The sequence below is a fragment of the Hirundo rustica genome, chromosome 26, assembly GCF_015227805.2.
Source record: "Hirundo rustica isolate bHirRus1 chromosome 26, bHirRus1.pri.v3, whole genome shotgun sequence".
Lineage (NCBI taxonomy): Eukaryota > Metazoa > Chordata > Aves > Passeriformes > Hirundinidae > Hirundo > Hirundo rustica.
The window spans coordinates 2,926,167-2,942,130 of NC_053475.1; the positions used below are offsets into that span (position 1 = coordinate 2,926,167).

At 52.7% G+C, this 15,964-nt stretch overlaps 2 protein-coding genes across 5 annotated transcripts in view; both read left to right on the top strand.

Moving 5' to 3' along the window:
- INSR (insulin receptor) overlaps positions 1–7,782 on the top strand; it is a 55,351-nt gene extending 47,569 nt beyond the window's left edge. Inside the window, exons 19-21 of the mRNA XM_040086502.1 lie at positions 591–720; positions 956–1,090; positions 2,149–7,782. Of these exons, the coding sequence (XP_039942436.1) occupies positions 591–720; positions 956–1,090; positions 2,149–2,503 (620 nt within the window). The 3' untranslated portion in view covers positions 2,504–7,782. The remainder of the gene's footprint in view (positions 1–590; positions 721–955; positions 1,091–2,148) is intronic.
- Positions 7,783–10,128: 2,346 nt separating this feature from the next.
- Positions 10,129–15,964, top strand: part of ARHGEF18 (Rho/Rac guanine nucleotide exchange factor 18) — a 50,714-nt gene continuing 44,878 nt past the window's right edge. The window contains exon 1 of one of the 4 annotated variants that reach the window (XM_040086548.1): positions 10,129–10,285. Coding sequence is in view for 2 of the 4 variants with exons in the window: in XM_040086545.2 (XP_039942479.1) it covers positions 12,409–12,484 (76 nt within the window). In the remaining 2 variants the exon portion in view is untranslated. Of the gene's footprint in view, positions 10,286–10,714; positions 10,926–12,135; positions 12,485–15,964 lie in introns of those variants that run through there. The other 3 variants (XM_040086547.2, XM_040086545.2, XM_040086546.2) reach the window with 3 other exon arrangements.

Here is a 15,964-nt window from a genome sequence, read left to right on the forward strand (position 1 = left end):
ACCAGAGCAGCTTTTCTCACCTTCTCTATTCCCAAACTTCTGTCCTAAAAGTTCATTACCTTTCCAGCCTAAACTACCTGCGTTTGTCTCACCGGTCTTTGCTTCCGTGAGAATTATGGCAAAGAAGGAGTTGGGTACAACAAACCCAGTGCTGATAATCGTGTCATTGGGTCAGATGGCTTTTAAAAGTAATTTAACCCAGTTTTTAACCCAAACCCTTTTAGAAATAAGTAAATACAACATTTAAAAATAACCTGGAACCCCACAGTGTGGTGATTTTTCAGAGCTCTCTGGAGTTAAAGCCAGGGCAGTGGGATTTCAGGCAAAGGGAGTTCTGTTTTACTTAAAGAGGATGAATAAAATCATGTTTAGAATAGAAGCTATCACCAAAAAATTTAACTCTGGAGTCTCTGTTGTGACTCCGTAGAAAAAATGCAGGAAAAGGGCAATGTTTTGAACATTAATTACGAGGTGACAGATGACTGCAGGCTGGGCTTTGGCAGTGGGGGGAAGGCAACATCCATCTGGAGATGTTGCAGAGGAAAAGCAGGTTGGAGAGGCATTTAACACATCCCAATTGCTTCTCTCAGACTTTGGGATGACCAGGGACATCTACGAGACGGATTATTACCGCAAGGGAGGCAAAGGGCTGCTGCCCGTGCGCTGGATGGCCCCGGAGTCGCTGAAGGACGGGGTGTTCACCACCTACTCCGACGTGTGGTAAGTTGTCCTCTGCAATCCCCGATGGTTTCCAGCTCAGGAGCTCCTTGTTTTAGCACACATAGTTTCAACTGACCTGCTCAGAGCACAGACAAAACAAAGCCGTTGTTTTGAAACACTTCCATGAAAATGTAGTCATGTTCTTTTGAAGTGTGGGGTTTCCAAAATAGCTCTTGTCACTGGGAGGGATCCAGGATGTTTTGTTCTCACCAGGAACCTTCTCTCTCTCCCTTAGGTCATTCGGTGTTGTCCTTTGGGAAATCAGCAGCTTGGCAGAGCAGCCGTACCAGGGACTCTCCAACGAACAGGTGCTAAAGTTTGTCATGGATGGAGGATACCTGGATCAGCCGGACAACTGCCCGGAGAGGCTGTAAGTGGGCAAGCAGGGACAACCAGCACAGCTGCACTCTTTGCCTGAAGTGTGGCCAGCAAAGATGGCCTGACCTGGGGCACCTCTTAACCCCTCCTCGACTGGGGAGGAGCAAAACAGGCTTTAGCGAGGCACCTCCCAGAGAAATTCCACCAAAGCATCCTTAGTGGTCCAGGGAGGGGGCTGCCCGGGGAGGTTTGGAGTCCCCATGCCTGGAGGTGTCCAGGGAATGACTGGATGTGGCACTCAGTGCTCTGGGCTGGGTGACAAGGTGGGGGTGGGTCAAAGGTTGGACTCGATGGTCTTGGGAGGTCTTTTCCAACCTCGGTGATCCTGGGATTCTGTGTGAGGAGTCACACTGGAGCAGTTGTGAGGGAAAGCAGCTCTGGCTGGAGAAGGGAGCACAGATGGTAACTCCCTGGTTCTGGTAGCCTCTTCCCCCAGCTGCTTCTGGCCAAAACAGCACTTCCAGAGTCATAAAATAAACATGTTTTGTGAGTATCCCTATGAAAAAAGCCTGCTGTGCTGGACATTTGTCTGATGGCCAGTTACAAACTCAGTTTGAAACTCTTTATTTGTTATTTGTGAGTTCTTTCTCCTTGCTGTCTGATAACATGTGACCTCTTGCTGCAGCCTTTCTTTTGGGTGGGATGTTTACAGGACCTCTGTCCTCTGCCCAGCCTCCCATTTTCCTTGAAGTTTCGGGAGCTTTGTTATCTTTCAGGCTGAGTTAAAATTAAAAGGGAATTAATTAAAAAAGGATGACCTGGCTGTAAGCGTGTGTGCGCACACACACCCACACGGAGCCCGTGAACCACGGCCCTGTTTCCTTCAGCAGCCAAGTTAAGAACAATTGAAGGAATCGGAAGGAATTTTTCATCTAGACAGAAATAGAGAAAAAAAAGGAGTGTCAGGATCTACAGGCAGATGGGGAGGCTGGAGAGAGAACAAGCAGCCTGGGGTGTCAGAGGCGTAGCGTGGGTGCCGGGGGATCTGCCATGGGTGTCTGCACGTGGGATTGTTTCTGCTGCCCCTGACTCTGCTCTGTGCTGCTGCAGGCACAGCCTGATGCAGATGTGCTGGCAGTACAACCCCAAGATGCGCCCCACCTTCATTGAGATCATCGAGATGCTGAAGGAGGACTTGCACCCCAGCTTCCACGAAGTCTCCTTCTTCTACAGCGAGGAGAACAAACCTCTGGAGACGGAGGAGTACGAGATGGACTTCGAGAACATGGAGAGCATTCCCCTCGACCCCTCCTCGTACTCACAGAGGGACAAAGCGCTGGGGAGGGACAATGGACCCTCCATGGCCCTCAAGGGCAACTACGAGGAGCACATCCCTTACACTCACATGAACGGTGGCAAGAAAAACGGGCGGATCCTCTCCATGCCCAGGTCAAGTCCTTCCTAACACTTCCTGTTTGGCCCAAGGGTTGTGTCTGCTTTTTCCCCCCTCCACAAATCTCAGGACTCTTGTTATTGCTGCCACAGTGTATGACACACATCTACAAACTCGTCAGATTTTTAATCATCTTACGATTAATTTCTTTTTTGTTGGGTTCATTTTTTTTTTTTTTTTTTCTGCCAAGTTGACTGGTTGTCAGTGGACTTATCTGTGAACATAAATGGAAGAGGTTTCCATGGCTGCTGTCCCTTCTGTAACCATGGTTTCACAACAGGAAGCGACCGTGTGAGTTCAACTGAAGGAGAAGCGTCTGCGTTTGCCAGCAGGAGACGTGAAGTTCTCTGGTGCCTGAGCTCCAGCCCAGCAGCGTGGAACGAGAGCATTTCCAGCAGAATCCCAGGCTTTCAGGCAGGCTCTCCACTACAGCTGAAGGATTCAGCACATCAGTCGGACGCGCCAGATCCTCAGATTGACCAATAGCTGCTGCTTTCATACTTTATTTTCAAGGGGTGAAGCCCCCGGGGTGCGTGCGTGGGCGTGCGTGTGCGTGTGTGCAGTATCAACATGTGGGGTGTACCCGATGGCAAAAGAGACACTGCTGCGTTTGTACGCAACTTACAGCGCTTTCAGGCACATGGTGGGATTCTCGGGGTGTCCTGCACAGGGCCAGGAGTTGGATTCCATGATCCTGGTGGGTCCCTTCCAACTCAGCACACTCTGTAATTCTCTGTTCTCACAGGAGCTTTCCTCTTGGAAGTGTGTACTTATCTTTTTTCCCCATTTCCCTGGAGGGACTGAATCCTAAACAGATTATTTTTTATACTGAGGACTCTTGGGAGCAGGTTTTCTCTCATTAACAAATGAGGAAAACGTGCTGGGAGCTAAATGAGCAGAACTCTGAGATTTGTGGGTACTTTCAAGACCAAACGAAGTAGGAGTCCCCTGACCTGAGACACGGAGTTTTCTGTCCTTACAGCATTGAGTATATATATTGTTTGTTGTAACATATTTAAAGATGTCTTTAGTTGAAATTTTAACTTCATATAAATTATTGACTGTTTATGATCCTTTTGGGGCGACGAGAGTTTTGGGGGATTGTTTGGTCTTAAAGTGGTCCAAAGATTTCAGAATGAACTAATTTTAGCCTTGCAGGAGCGATGAAGCACACGTTCAGTTCATACTTGACAAGGCTTTGTAATAGTTTCATGATTTATACAACACAGTCACTTGGCTCCAGTCGAAGCCCCATCTTTGGGTGTTGGAGCTGAAGGACACAGAACATCTTGGCCTCGAGTCCCGCTCCTCCTCTGCCCCCGTGCCCCTCGCTTTGCCTTCCGTGCCGCGGATGCAGCCGGAGAGAGAAGAAGAGCACGAACTGGAGCCGAGGAAGGGACACTGAAGGGGGGAGCACAAAGCTCTGGGCTCTGCACGCCGGAGGTGACCGAGGTTTGCCACCTCTCTGCTGCTCCCAGGCCTCCAGCCCTGCGTTCCCCGAGATTGCCGGGACGCGGCTCGTCGGGACGCCGGCGCTCGCCGTCAGGACTGTGCTTTGTTGTGCTGCTGTTTGCAAAGACGGAGATGCTGGGCGCCCGCTGTTGGGTGAAACTCGACTGGGGCTGGTGAAACCAGCGCGGAGCTGGAGGGAGCAGCGCGGGAGCTGGGGAGGAAGATGATGGATGTCGCAGGCCCGTGTCATGCAGGAGGTGCTTGAACAGCAGGGAGAGATGCTGAGTCCTTCACTTCTCCTCCTGGAGGAGTCCAAGATCTGTTTTGTGCTCTCTGCCAGGAGAAAGCCAGGTGTCCTGGCAGCAGGAACATGGGCTGGGCCGTGACTCCAGCCCGGGCAGTGCTGCTGTGAGCAAGGCAGAGGGGCTGCAGTCCCTAGGGAAGAGCTCCAAGCCCAAGCTCAGGGGTGCAGCTGGTTCTGGGAACCTCTGCCCTCAGCTGCTCCTGGCCAAAACAGCACTTCCAGGGTCATACAAGGGGGGACGGCAGACTCTGGGCAGCACCGGGAGCTGTTGGGCCCGTTGCTGCTGGAGGCTGATCGGTTGGGCCCGGGTGGAGGGTACAGGTTGCTCCACAAATTGGGGTGGAAAACGCAGTCCAGACATGGGTGAGAACCTTTGGATTTCAAAAGGCCTCGTTTACATTTCTTCTGCTTTACAAAGTCGTAACTGTTTAGCAGCTCTATACTACACTGCAGGAAAGAAGACATATTCTCACACTTTTCTAAGGAAGAGAAGTTTTTCTTATTAGAATTTTTTTATTTATTTTAATATATAAAACACTGTAAAAAAAAGGCAACAATTTGTTTTCTTAAACACACAGAACATGTAAATTTGTATCCGCAAAATCTTGGCAAGTGGATGTGGTGGGATTATTTTTGTCCTGTTCTGGTGCAGTCTACCTCAGTGTTTCTTAAGGATATTTTTTAATACTACGCACCTCTAAACCTGTTAAAATATTCTGGTCTGGACCTATTGTGGATCAGGGAAAATCAGTATCAGCTGATTCCGATACCAGGGACCATTCATGAAGGGAATGGGAAGGAGAATGGCTCGTCACTGTTGATCCCTAATCTGAACAGTAGTGGCCAATGAACCCATTTACAAATTTGGATCTGATCTCATCCCTTAGTTCTGTTGTGATTTAAAAAGAAAAAAAAAAAAAGAAAAAAAAAAAAAGGAAAAAAAAAAAAAGAGCCATTTAAATGTTTGGACTTTAGTGAACTCATGACGCAAAAGGAGCAGGCTGCTTCCTCCTGGATCAGCATGTGCCAGCGTGGAGCAGAGACTGGGACCAGCCCTTGCTGCTGGCGTTGCATTGGGGTGGCTTGGTCACTGCTCTTCTCGCTGCGCACAGGTGACCCAAGGTCCTGCCAGTGACCTGAAACAAACCTTTCCCAGCACACCCTTGCTTTGGTAGCATTTCCAACGGCAGTGATCAGAACTGTGGGAATAGAAGATCTTTTACCTGAAGGAACATTGGAACCTCGTATTGGGTCTGGCTTTTCCACGTGGTTGATACTGGTTGGCCCTGTGAGTACACATGGTTTGAACACTCGGATGGCCGAGCCAGGGAGCGTGTGCTGCTCCACGGACACGCAGTCCCCTCCCATGGCTCAGTGTCACCTTCGCCCTGCACCAAACGGAGCAGTTGTTTGTACCCAGCACTGTGTGAAGGTTACTCATCCTTCCTACCTTGTGCCCAGGGGGAGGGAGGGAGGGCGAGTGGTACCGGTGGGGAGGGTGTCGTGTTTCTCCTCTGTAAAACAAATAACACTAGTGGTTGCTGCTCGTGGCTGTTACAGATCACACTCAGCTGTAGAATTAGGAAGAATAAATGAACATCACCCGCAAAGCCCAGCTCTCACTGCTGGAAAATCCTTCCTTGGCTCACAGCCGACACTTCAGTCTCTGCTGCTGGAAGATCCTCGCCCTGGGGACGCCTGAATGCCTCACTCGGATCTCGCTGATTCTGCTCAGAGAATTCCTGCAAGTGGAGACTCAAGTGTTAGTGAAACCTCTGGGGTGTTGCCAGGGGACCCAGCCCGGGCAGGGCTCTGTGCTGAGCCTTCCTTGGGGGAGCTGCTGCCCTTTGCTCTGGCCACATCCTTATGGGGCAGAATTCCCCAGCTGCAGTGGAAGCACAACACTCTGCTGCTGCTGCTGCTTAGGAGGAACCAAACACTGGTGTAGGAGAGCAGGTGGGATGGCTGGAGGAGGGCAGCCAGCAGTGGGAAGCTCTTTCTTTCCTTGCATTAGTATTTGTTGAAGGGTTGGCTGCTGCCCTTTGTGATCAGAGAATGCCCCACTCGCAGCACGGCGCAGCAGGACAGACCCCTCAGCCTGTCCAGGAGCTGCTGGAGCCTCCTGGGCACGGTCTGGCACCACCACATCGCCAGAAATTCCCTCTGGTGAATCAGAAGGAGCAAGAAGCTGAGCTCCGCTGAGCTTTCACCGAGACAACGTCTGAAGTGCGAGGCTGGAGAGGTCTCTCAGAAAGGTTTCCACATTAAACTCGATTGCCACTTCCTGAACGGCTCTTGCCAATCTGGAACTTCTCTCGCGGGCCAGCGCAGCGCTGCAAAGCTTGGCTGCTGGGTTAGGAACGTGTCTGTCTTGGCTGCTTGTAAATACTCTATTGTGTTGTAAAATAGAAGAGCTCAGACATAAACTCTGTGCCAGCACTGGGTTGGGAAAGGTGATGGGAACTAGACCACGCTGCAGCGATGATGGTAAAGCAGCTGTGTGGGTGTGAAGAGGCTGCTTTTAGGTTGCTAAAGGGTACTCTTAATTTATGGGTAGTTTATCTCTTTCCTCCTAAATTTGTATTATAGCGATGGGACACTTTGCTTAATTTTAGTCTGTTGGCTATAGTGTTGGTATCTCTTTTTGGGGAAAAAAAAAAATAATCTCAAAGTCGTTTCTTGTGTTACTGAGCTGACTGTGCTGAAGGCAAATAGGAAATCACAGGAGTGAGAAGGGTGCTGAGCCTCTGCTTTAGAGGAGGGAGGGAGGGAGGCAGTCGAGTTCCCTCTCAAAGCCACTGTGACACGAAGATGGACCCTGAGGTGTCCCGGGCCCTTCCTGCTACCAAGACTGGAATCTTGTTTTACAAGCCAGAACATAAAATATCTTTGTGCCATAAAACCTTACTGTCAAGGCTGTGCCAGGTGCTCCCGTGATCCGTGTGGGATGGGCTCAGAGCCCGGAGGGAGCTCGGAACTGCAGATGAACCCTGTGATCCTCTCGGAGCCGGGGACTCGCAGGAGCCCCGGCGCTGCCCAAAGAGCCGCCGGCCCTCGGAGTGTCCTGTGGTCCAGGGAAAGGAACTGCTGAATGGGTTGGAATCAAGAAATAGTTACTTTGTGAAATTCAACGTAAGATTAGTTTGGTATTTGTATGAACTTAATGGAATTTGGCCTTTTTATTACCTTCTGCTTGGCTCTGTGTTCCCTTTGCTTGGATTCTGTCCGTGAGTGTCGGTGTAAAGCCTGGACGTGTTCAGCCTTGTTAGGAGCATCACAAGAGTGAAGCCAATCATCTAGCTGACTTTTGGAGGAACCTGACTGTTGAAAAGCAACTCTAAAGTTACTGTTTTTAGCAAATCTGCTGTCATTAAATGTGTATTTCTTTTTAAAATTAATTTTCTTGTCCTTCCTGGAAGGAAGCACTTATTCTTGCAGTTTGGGCAAATTCACTGCAGCACAATGCAAGCTGTAAGGGGACAGGTAGAGAAATGACTTTTTAAATATTGTATAATAAAGTTAGTATTAACTCCTATGGTGTTGTTATTCTTTTGCCAACGGATTTGCAATCAGCCAGAAATTCTCTTCCTGGTAGTGGTTTTGTTCTCACTCCAGTGTTCCAACTGGTGGTGTTAAATATGTTTCCTTTCTCAGCCCAGAAAGATCCCTTGGGAACAGGGTCTGGTGGCTGGGAGGACCTGGAATAGTCCTGGCAGCTAAAGAGGAGCCATCAGTGCAGGTTAAATGTGGGCTCTTGCTCAGCTGAGCCCCAGCCCCTGGTCAGTCCCAGCAGCACCAGTAAATCTTGAGCTGAGGGCCCTTTACCTGAGAGCTCTGAGCTGGGCTCGACACCAAAGCTCTCTAAATCCAGACTCTCCCAGCAGCATTCCAACACTTCCACCATCCCCACTTCCAAGTCTTTTCCCACGAAAACTGATGGAGAATTTTAAGGAAGGCCATTTCTAAATCTGCAGAAGGTAGACTGTTATTTAAGCAGGAAAGGCATTACCTTTTGCTTTAGTTAGGGGAATGATTTTATTCTTGGAGTATCAAAACTGGTTTTTATTTGAGGACCCTCATGGATGGGGGAACTGGACATCAGCTTCATCTAGCACAGCCCAAAGCAAACGCTCTCTGCTTCACCTAAATAAACCACAGTTTTAGTTATATGTTAGGTGATGTTCTGTGAAGTCTTGGGGTTTTTATTTTTTTCATTCTTGCTGCTCCCACTTTTCCCTCTGCATATCTAAGGTTCCAGAATACAAATAGTACTGCAGATACCTCTTGTTTGAAATAAAGGATCAAATGTGCCATGATTTTTTTAAAAAGGAAGAAAAAAAAAAAAAACAAAAAAACCCCCACACCTTTCCCCTTGATTTATTTTTTCAGTGTTTTCATATCTAAGAGCCAAGCAGTGACATGTACAGAAAATCTTTGAATAGTAAAAAAAAAAAAAAAATCCTTGCTGTGTGTCAGAATATTGAACAATTAACTGTTTATATTAAAATTCTGAATAAATTATCCAAGAATAACTGTTCATTTTGTGTCTGCTGTCTGTGCAGCACTGAGAGCTGCTTTGCCGTGGAGAAAGCACTAAATTCACACCTTGGAATAAGTTGCAAAATAAATGGTGTTAAGGAAGAAACCAAAACCCACAGCTCAGCCTACTGTAGGCTTGTAGTGTGGAGCCCGTGGAACTCCACCTGATGGCTCTGGTGATCCCTGTCCTCGCCTCGGGGCTCTGGGGTGATGCCATGGGTGAACTTTGGTGTCAGGATTCCTTCTGGAGCATCGAGAGCTGTGGCTGTGTGATGTAATTCTGTTATTTCCTGGTCCTACCTTGGAGGGCACAGACTCCTCGCTGCCGGTTTTAAAGCATCAGAGGCAGAGGATCAGCCCCACCCCTGTCCTGTGGTGGGGCTGCTGTAACCAGGGTGTGCATCAGGAGCCTCCTGTCCAGCCCCAGCCCCTCTGGGGGTGTTACTAACTTAAACTGGATTTTGTTTCACCAGAGCCAAGATTTCCCTCCTGATCGGCTGCACCAGCGAGGTGAGGGCTGCTCCTCCTGTCAGGGAGTTGTGCAGAGCCCAGAGATCCCCCTGAGCCTCCTTTTCTCCCGGCTGAGCCCCTTCCCCAGCTCCCTCATAGCACTGACTCTCCAGCCCCTTCCCTTCTCTGGCCAAGTCTGGCCCTGCTCTGCACCCCAGTTTCCAGCCCCTCAATGTTTTTCTGCAGTGAGAGGCCCAGAACTGGACACAGCACTCAAGGGCCCACCAGTGCCCTTTTTTCCTAAGCTGATCCAGAATTCTCTCACTGTGAGAATGATCGTTAACAGACTGGTATTTTAAGATGTTTTGGAGCCGCTTCTTCTGGCACAGGCTTGTTTTCTGGGGATCCTGAAATGCAAAAATAAGCCACAAAACTTAAACTTGTTGTCTTGGGAGGTTTGCTTCCTACTGGGCGCTCTGGGATGCCGTGGGGCTCGGACAGTGGAGCCATTATCCCTCATGCCATTATCCCTCCTCACTCTTCCAGGCTGCCTGCACAGCTCAGCTTCAGCATCCCCCAAGCCGTGTCAGACACGTGGCAGGAGGAAAAGAGCTCGTCCTTGTTTGAGCCAAGGACAATTCACCGTCCCATCAGCCGGAGCAGCTGCCTGGTGTTTAGGAGCTGCCCTGATCTCTGATGCTAATCGAGCTCTTGTGGACTTCAGAGAAATTAAACCTTAATTCCTCTTTGCTCTTGTGGTTTCCTGGAGCATAGGGTAATTGCTATTCTAAGTGCTGCCAAAACTGCGGTCTCTGAGTAATTGGAGTGTGAGTGGTTCTTGTTCTGATTAGGGTTTGGCTGGGGCTGGTGAGTGCTCGGGGCTCTGGGATGAGGAGCATGTGTGCCTCAGCCCACGGGGCTTGTTGGGAAGGAGGGAACGGCTGTGCCAACAGCCCGAGCCTGCACCCTGCCAGGGGCTCTGTCTGCTGGCCAAGGGCAGGGCAGGGGCACTGCCTTGGAGCTGGAATCTTTGTCTCGCACCTGTACAGGTGAATATGGTCAGTACAGGCATTTCTGTGCTGTCACTTCACCCTGCCTAAGACAGACCTGCTGGGCTTTGGGGTTCCTGCTGCTCCACAAGGTGAAACCACGACAGCAAAGAGCTGGGACTCGTTAAGAGGAGCCGTGTGTAGGAGGCTGAGGAGCCGTGGTGCAAGGAGCCCCCGGGCTGGGCCGGGCCGGGCCGGGCGTGCGGGGCTCTCAGGGCACACACAGCGGTTTTTCCCCGAAGGGAACAGGAAGCAGTTGCGGCAATTGCTGCTCCTCGCAGCCATCGTAACTTCAGGGCTGCCAGGGCCCTGCAGCACCTGCCTCGGGGCCCGCAGCCCCCTTGGGGGCTTCGCTGGGCCCTTCCAGAGCCCCGAGCCCCGCGAGGGTGGCAGCGAGCAGCACCGGGGCACCGTGGTGGGAGCTGCGGCATGGGGCGGGTGGGTTTGTTTGTGCCGTCGGAAAGGGGAAGCGGTGAGAGGGTTGAGCCAGCGGCCCCCGTGAGCAAACCGCCCTCATGGCCGCTGCTTCCCCGCTGAGGCTCCGCTCCTCGCTCTGCTCCAGCGGCTGGAGGAGAAGCCGGGGCTGTCGGATCCGGGAGTGCACGAGGAAGCCGCCACAGAGATGCCTCCAGCCCTCAGGGTAAGTCACTCTGCACAGGCTCCATCCCACAGCAGCGGGGTTGTCACTCAAGGCCTTGTGAGGAAGCAGCTTGTCTTGAAGCCAAAAGTCCCGGTGCTGGGTTTGGTGCAGCCTCCCTCCTGCAGGAGCTTCAATGCAAAACATGGACTGGGGAGGCTCAGCCCACACGGGGTTTTTGCTCTGCCGTGAGTGAAGAGGAGGAGATGAAGTCAGGATTTAACCCCCGGGTGTCATCCTGGTGGGCTCTGGGGCAGTGCTGGGCTGGCTGGGCACCCTTTGGGTGCTGCTCTTGGCTCCTGCTGCTCCTGCGCCACAGCCGAATGTTTGCAAAGACACGCTGGCACTGCCCACAGCCGGGTTTGGGCTGTGCACAAGAGGGGTCCGTGCCCAGGACCCCCAGATTCCACTCCGGATTGCCCACTCCAGGGCTGGTCCCCAGCATTATCAGAGAGATGGAGCAGAGAGGATGTAGACAGGGCTGTACTGGGTGGGTCACACTTTGGGGTTTGTGGCCAGGCAAGAAAAATGCTTTTTGCCACCTGCTTTTGTGTTGCCAGCCCAGCCTGGGCTTCACGCTGAGGAGGTACCTGTGGTCATTCCCAAAATGGCTGGGCACTGCTCAGCGAGGCCATCAGCTGACGGCAGGGAGGTGTTTTGGTCTGGTCCCAGAGCCCAGCTGCTGCACTGGGGTAAAACCTGGCTTCTTCAGCCTAACTGAGGGGTTGGGAGTGAAGTTTGCAGCCTGTCTGTGCTGTGGGGCTGGTGCCAACTGGGAGCAGTGGGTTTGGAGGGTAGGGAATTGGGTCTCTTGGGGCAGTTTGAGATTGCTCCCACCTGCTTCCCTGTGAGGGAGAGCTGAGGAGGGCTTGGTGGAATGCCCTTGGCAGGGGACTGGGACTTGCTGTGAGCTGCAGGATGATGCTGATGTTGCAGATGGACGGGGTCTCTTGCAGTCCCTTACAGAGGCTGTGCCACAGCACTCGAAAATCAGAAAAAAGTGTAAATAGTAAGCCTTCAAAAATGCCTTGGAAGTATCAACTCTGATCCTTACTGAAGGTGACTCTTAGTCAGGTGAGAAGTGCCTGAAAGGTGACAGTCTGTCATGCTCGCAGCCATGAATGCAGCAGGGAGGCTTTGGCAGAGGGCAGGGGGGCTGTGGTGCGTTAACAGCTTGTTTTCTGTTTCTGTCTGCAAGCCTCCAGCCGCACTCAGGGGCTCTGTGTGTTCCAAGGTCACTAATCCCCTGGCCCAGCTGTAGGAAGTCACTGACCTGCCACACAGGTGGGAACGCCAGGGACCAGGAATTTCTCTCTGGCTACAGCTTCCATCAGCTGATACTTCTGACAAAACACTTGGCTTCTCCACTCCCCCCTTGGCAGCCCCTGGGCTGCAGCCTGCAGCGCTGCCTTAGACCGCGCTGAGCTCTGCCGTGCTCCGTGCCGGCGTCTCCTGCTCGGGGCTGTACCTTGCACAGGGCTCCCAAATGTCAGACTCGCTGCTCAACCACTCCTGGCCATCGTTTTCCAAGCGCTGGAAGAAGAGATGGTCCTTTAAGCGAGGTAATGGCCTGTGGGGACAGGGGGCTGAGCATGTGACGGGAGTTGGGCTGTGGCAGGGACAGCTTGTCCTGGACGGAGCAGGTACCAAAGAACCCCTGGGACCAGGCAGAGCTTGTTTTGAGGTGCCCCACACTCCTCCCTGCAGGGGACACTGCCTTAAGTGGTGGTTAATACTCTTCCTTCCATTTGATTTTCTTTTCAAGGCACATAATTGCCTCCAGGAGCTGAGTAATGGGTTAAATATCAGCCTTTCGGTTTTGTAATAAGTTTGTTTTGTGGCTGGCAGTGAGCTGGAGGTCCCGGTGCTTGCAGACAGCTGTCTCTGCACGCTGCCTGGCCAGAGTTTGGTGTTTGAGCAGATGTGGGGGAAAAGATTCCTTCAGTCTTTCAGTGAGGGCTGACGAGCAGAGCCCCCATGTCCAGAGCCCTGGCGGTTTGGGTGGCCCTGGCTGGGCTTCACTGTGTCCAGCAGCAGGGATGGGAAGTGGCAGCAACTGATGTGAACTGGCCTCATTTCTGCATGCGGTGTTGTGACTTGGAAAGAGGGAAGCGAGAGCCCCGGGAAGCAGGACATTTGCAGTCCTGGAGGAGCCAGACACTTGTGTCCTTGTGAGCAAACACTGCCTTCAGGCTGATGCTTTTGGGTACCTTTACCGGCAGCATCAGAGCTCCTGCTCCTCTTTCTGTTTCATTATTCCCCACCCACTCCCAGTTCTCTTCTGGTGTAGATGTGCAAGATCCAAACCGAGGGAAGGTTAATTCAGAGCAGGAGGCAGGGGGTCCTGCAGGCTCTGATGTGTGGTGGGCCCCTAGCAGCTCCCCCAAACCCCAGCTGGACACCCTGCTCCAGCCTCCCCAGTGCCCTGCCTGCTGGGGGGGTTTATGGGCTGGCTGGGAAGGCTCGGCTGGGCTGATTTCTCTTACAGATGAATCAGCCTCATGGTGCTCCCAAGCACTGACTGCTTTAGAGAGGGCCTGAATGCAGCCAGCTCTCTTCAGCAGGTGCTTGCAGAGCAGTTTGATCTGTTGGGGCTTGTTCTTGGGCACAAAATGCTCGGGTCTCACTCAGCCCCTCTCCCACACTGATGTTCAGTAGTGTGGCACTCGCTGGTCCACGTGGGCCCTTCCCTCAGCGTCCCCCACAGCCACTGCAGGGACCTGCACAGTGACTTGGAGGGAACCAGAGGGGCTGCAAAGCCCCCTCAGCCCTGCTGAGACCCTTCAGCTGACAGACAGCAGAGAACAGTCCCTGCTCCTTTGCCCTCCGTGCCCAAGAGCCCGGCCCCAGGGCAGTGATAAGGCAGGGCTCCGTACAGTGTGTTACAGTGTGGGACAGCTTATCTTCCTCTGCTCCTGCCCAGAGCCAATCCCCAGCGCTGCCAGTGCTGGCCATGAGGGGCCCACACCAGGCCAGGGACTGCGCTTCAGCCTGTCTTGGCACAGGGAGTTCAGCACTTGCTTTCCAGAGGTTTTTCCCTATAGCTCTGGACACGCTGCCACAGGATATGTGAAGGGCAGCTGGTGCAGGGCCAGGAAGGCAGGGGTGGGTCAGGGGAAGATGGAATAATTTTTATTTCTTGTCCGTGATGCTCTCCATGGTTTCCCAGCAGTCTCTATCCCTGAGTGCTGGGAAATGCCCAGACGTTCTCGTCTTTCCTTCCTCCTGGGATTGTTTCATGGAGCAGAACTGCCCAGTGCCTTTGTCCTGCCACGTTTGGTGTGGTCTTTCCCCAGTGGGAATGCAGACAGTGTTTGATGTTGGAGGATGTGACTGGTGTGGCCAGAGCTCACATCCATGTTTTCCTCTGACGTGTCCCCTCCCAGCGCCAGCCTGGCTCCAGGGTCACTCGGGGACATGCAGCATCCTGCACGATGCTGAGGGACAGGCAGGTGAGGGTGGGACACTGCTGGCAGGGCTTGTTCCAGTGCTGGCTGCTCTGGTGCTGTCACCTGCTGTGGCAATTGTGGGTGCAGCTCCAGTGACCAGCCTGTCTGAGGGAAATCAACACAGCCAGTTACAGGAGGGAGGTTTGACTGGAGGTCTGAACTGGAATTATGAAAATCTGTTGGGATCCCAGTGGCCTTGGGCACAGCATTCTTTCTTGAGCCAGAGCAGCTCAGCCAGCTGATCCTGCTGTCCCCACAGCATCAAACCCCCTGAGACCATCCCAGAGTGTCACATGCTATGGATGCCTGTCACTGCTTCCTTCCTCCCCACGCAGCAGCCCAGAGTTGTCATGTTTCACCCATGGGAAACTCTGGTATAGTGCAGGAACCATCCCAGCCCAGCGAGCGATGCTTCCTCTCCAACTCTGCCCTGGGAATTCCTCTGAGGAGACTGCTCCCTGCAGCAATAACCTTTTATGGTTTCCAGCCAGAGACGAATTAAGCAACTGCAATACCTAATCTGCTAAATGTTCTTCTAAAGCAAACAGCATTTGTTCTTGAAAGTGTCATTTTGTTATCCCATCTCCAGCTTCAGCTGAGGAAAGGTGACTGCTGCTGTCTGCCAGAGCCTGGGGGGCCAGATTCCCTATCCCCTTGCCACCATGCCGGAGCCTGCGTCCTTCCAGACAGGCTCGAGGGCAGAGCACGGGAGACTCGAGGTGCTCCAGAGTTTGCCACGCTTGCTGACACGTTGGCGACCACCTTGATCATCGATATGGGGATGTTCACAGCCCCCAGACCCACCTCCTTCCTATGTGTGCTCCATGTCAAACGTGCTTGCCCATCATCCCACAACCTGACGCCTCAAAGCGTTTTTCCCCGTGAGCTCCTCCATCACCCCCTTGCCCAAGCGCCTGCTCCATGCACGGTGCCAGCCCAGCCTGGGAAGTGGGAGCCCGGCAGTGCCGTGGCTGGTGCTCACACATTGCCTAAAATGGTGTCCCCGGGGCTGCCGCGCCGCGTGCCGCTGCCTCGACCCCGCGCTCGCAGCGCCTCTGATTTATCGCGTGCTGAACCGAGCGTCTGAAGCCTCCGAGGAGGATTTAAGTCCTTTGGTGGGTCTGGACCGGGTCTGTTGACTGCAGCCTATGCCTTGGCCAAATCCTGAGCCCTGCATGGCACAGGCAGAACGCAGGGAATATTTTCCAGGCCTCCAAGGAGCTGACTCCGTTCCAGGGATCCACTTTAGGGCTGCATGGAGCTTGGTGCCCGCCCAGAGTAGCCTTGGCGGGATGGCTGGACACTGCTTGGGAGGAAAAAACTCCTTGTTTTAGTTAAACCTTCAGGCCAGGGCTCTGGCCTCTGTCAGGCCACAGCCCTTGTCAGCTCCTGCTGCCTCCCAAGGCTTTGCTGCTTTCGCTGTGGGTAGTTCGCTGCTGAAGGAATGGCGAGAGCAGGGAATCTCCTTTTTCTTCCTTCCTTGGATTTGTGTGAGGGGAAGCACCATTTGTCCTGGCCTCCCTGGGAGATGCTCCCCACCTCCTGGTTGCTCCCATGGGTCCATTCTACCTTAGCCATCATCCCAGCCTGTTT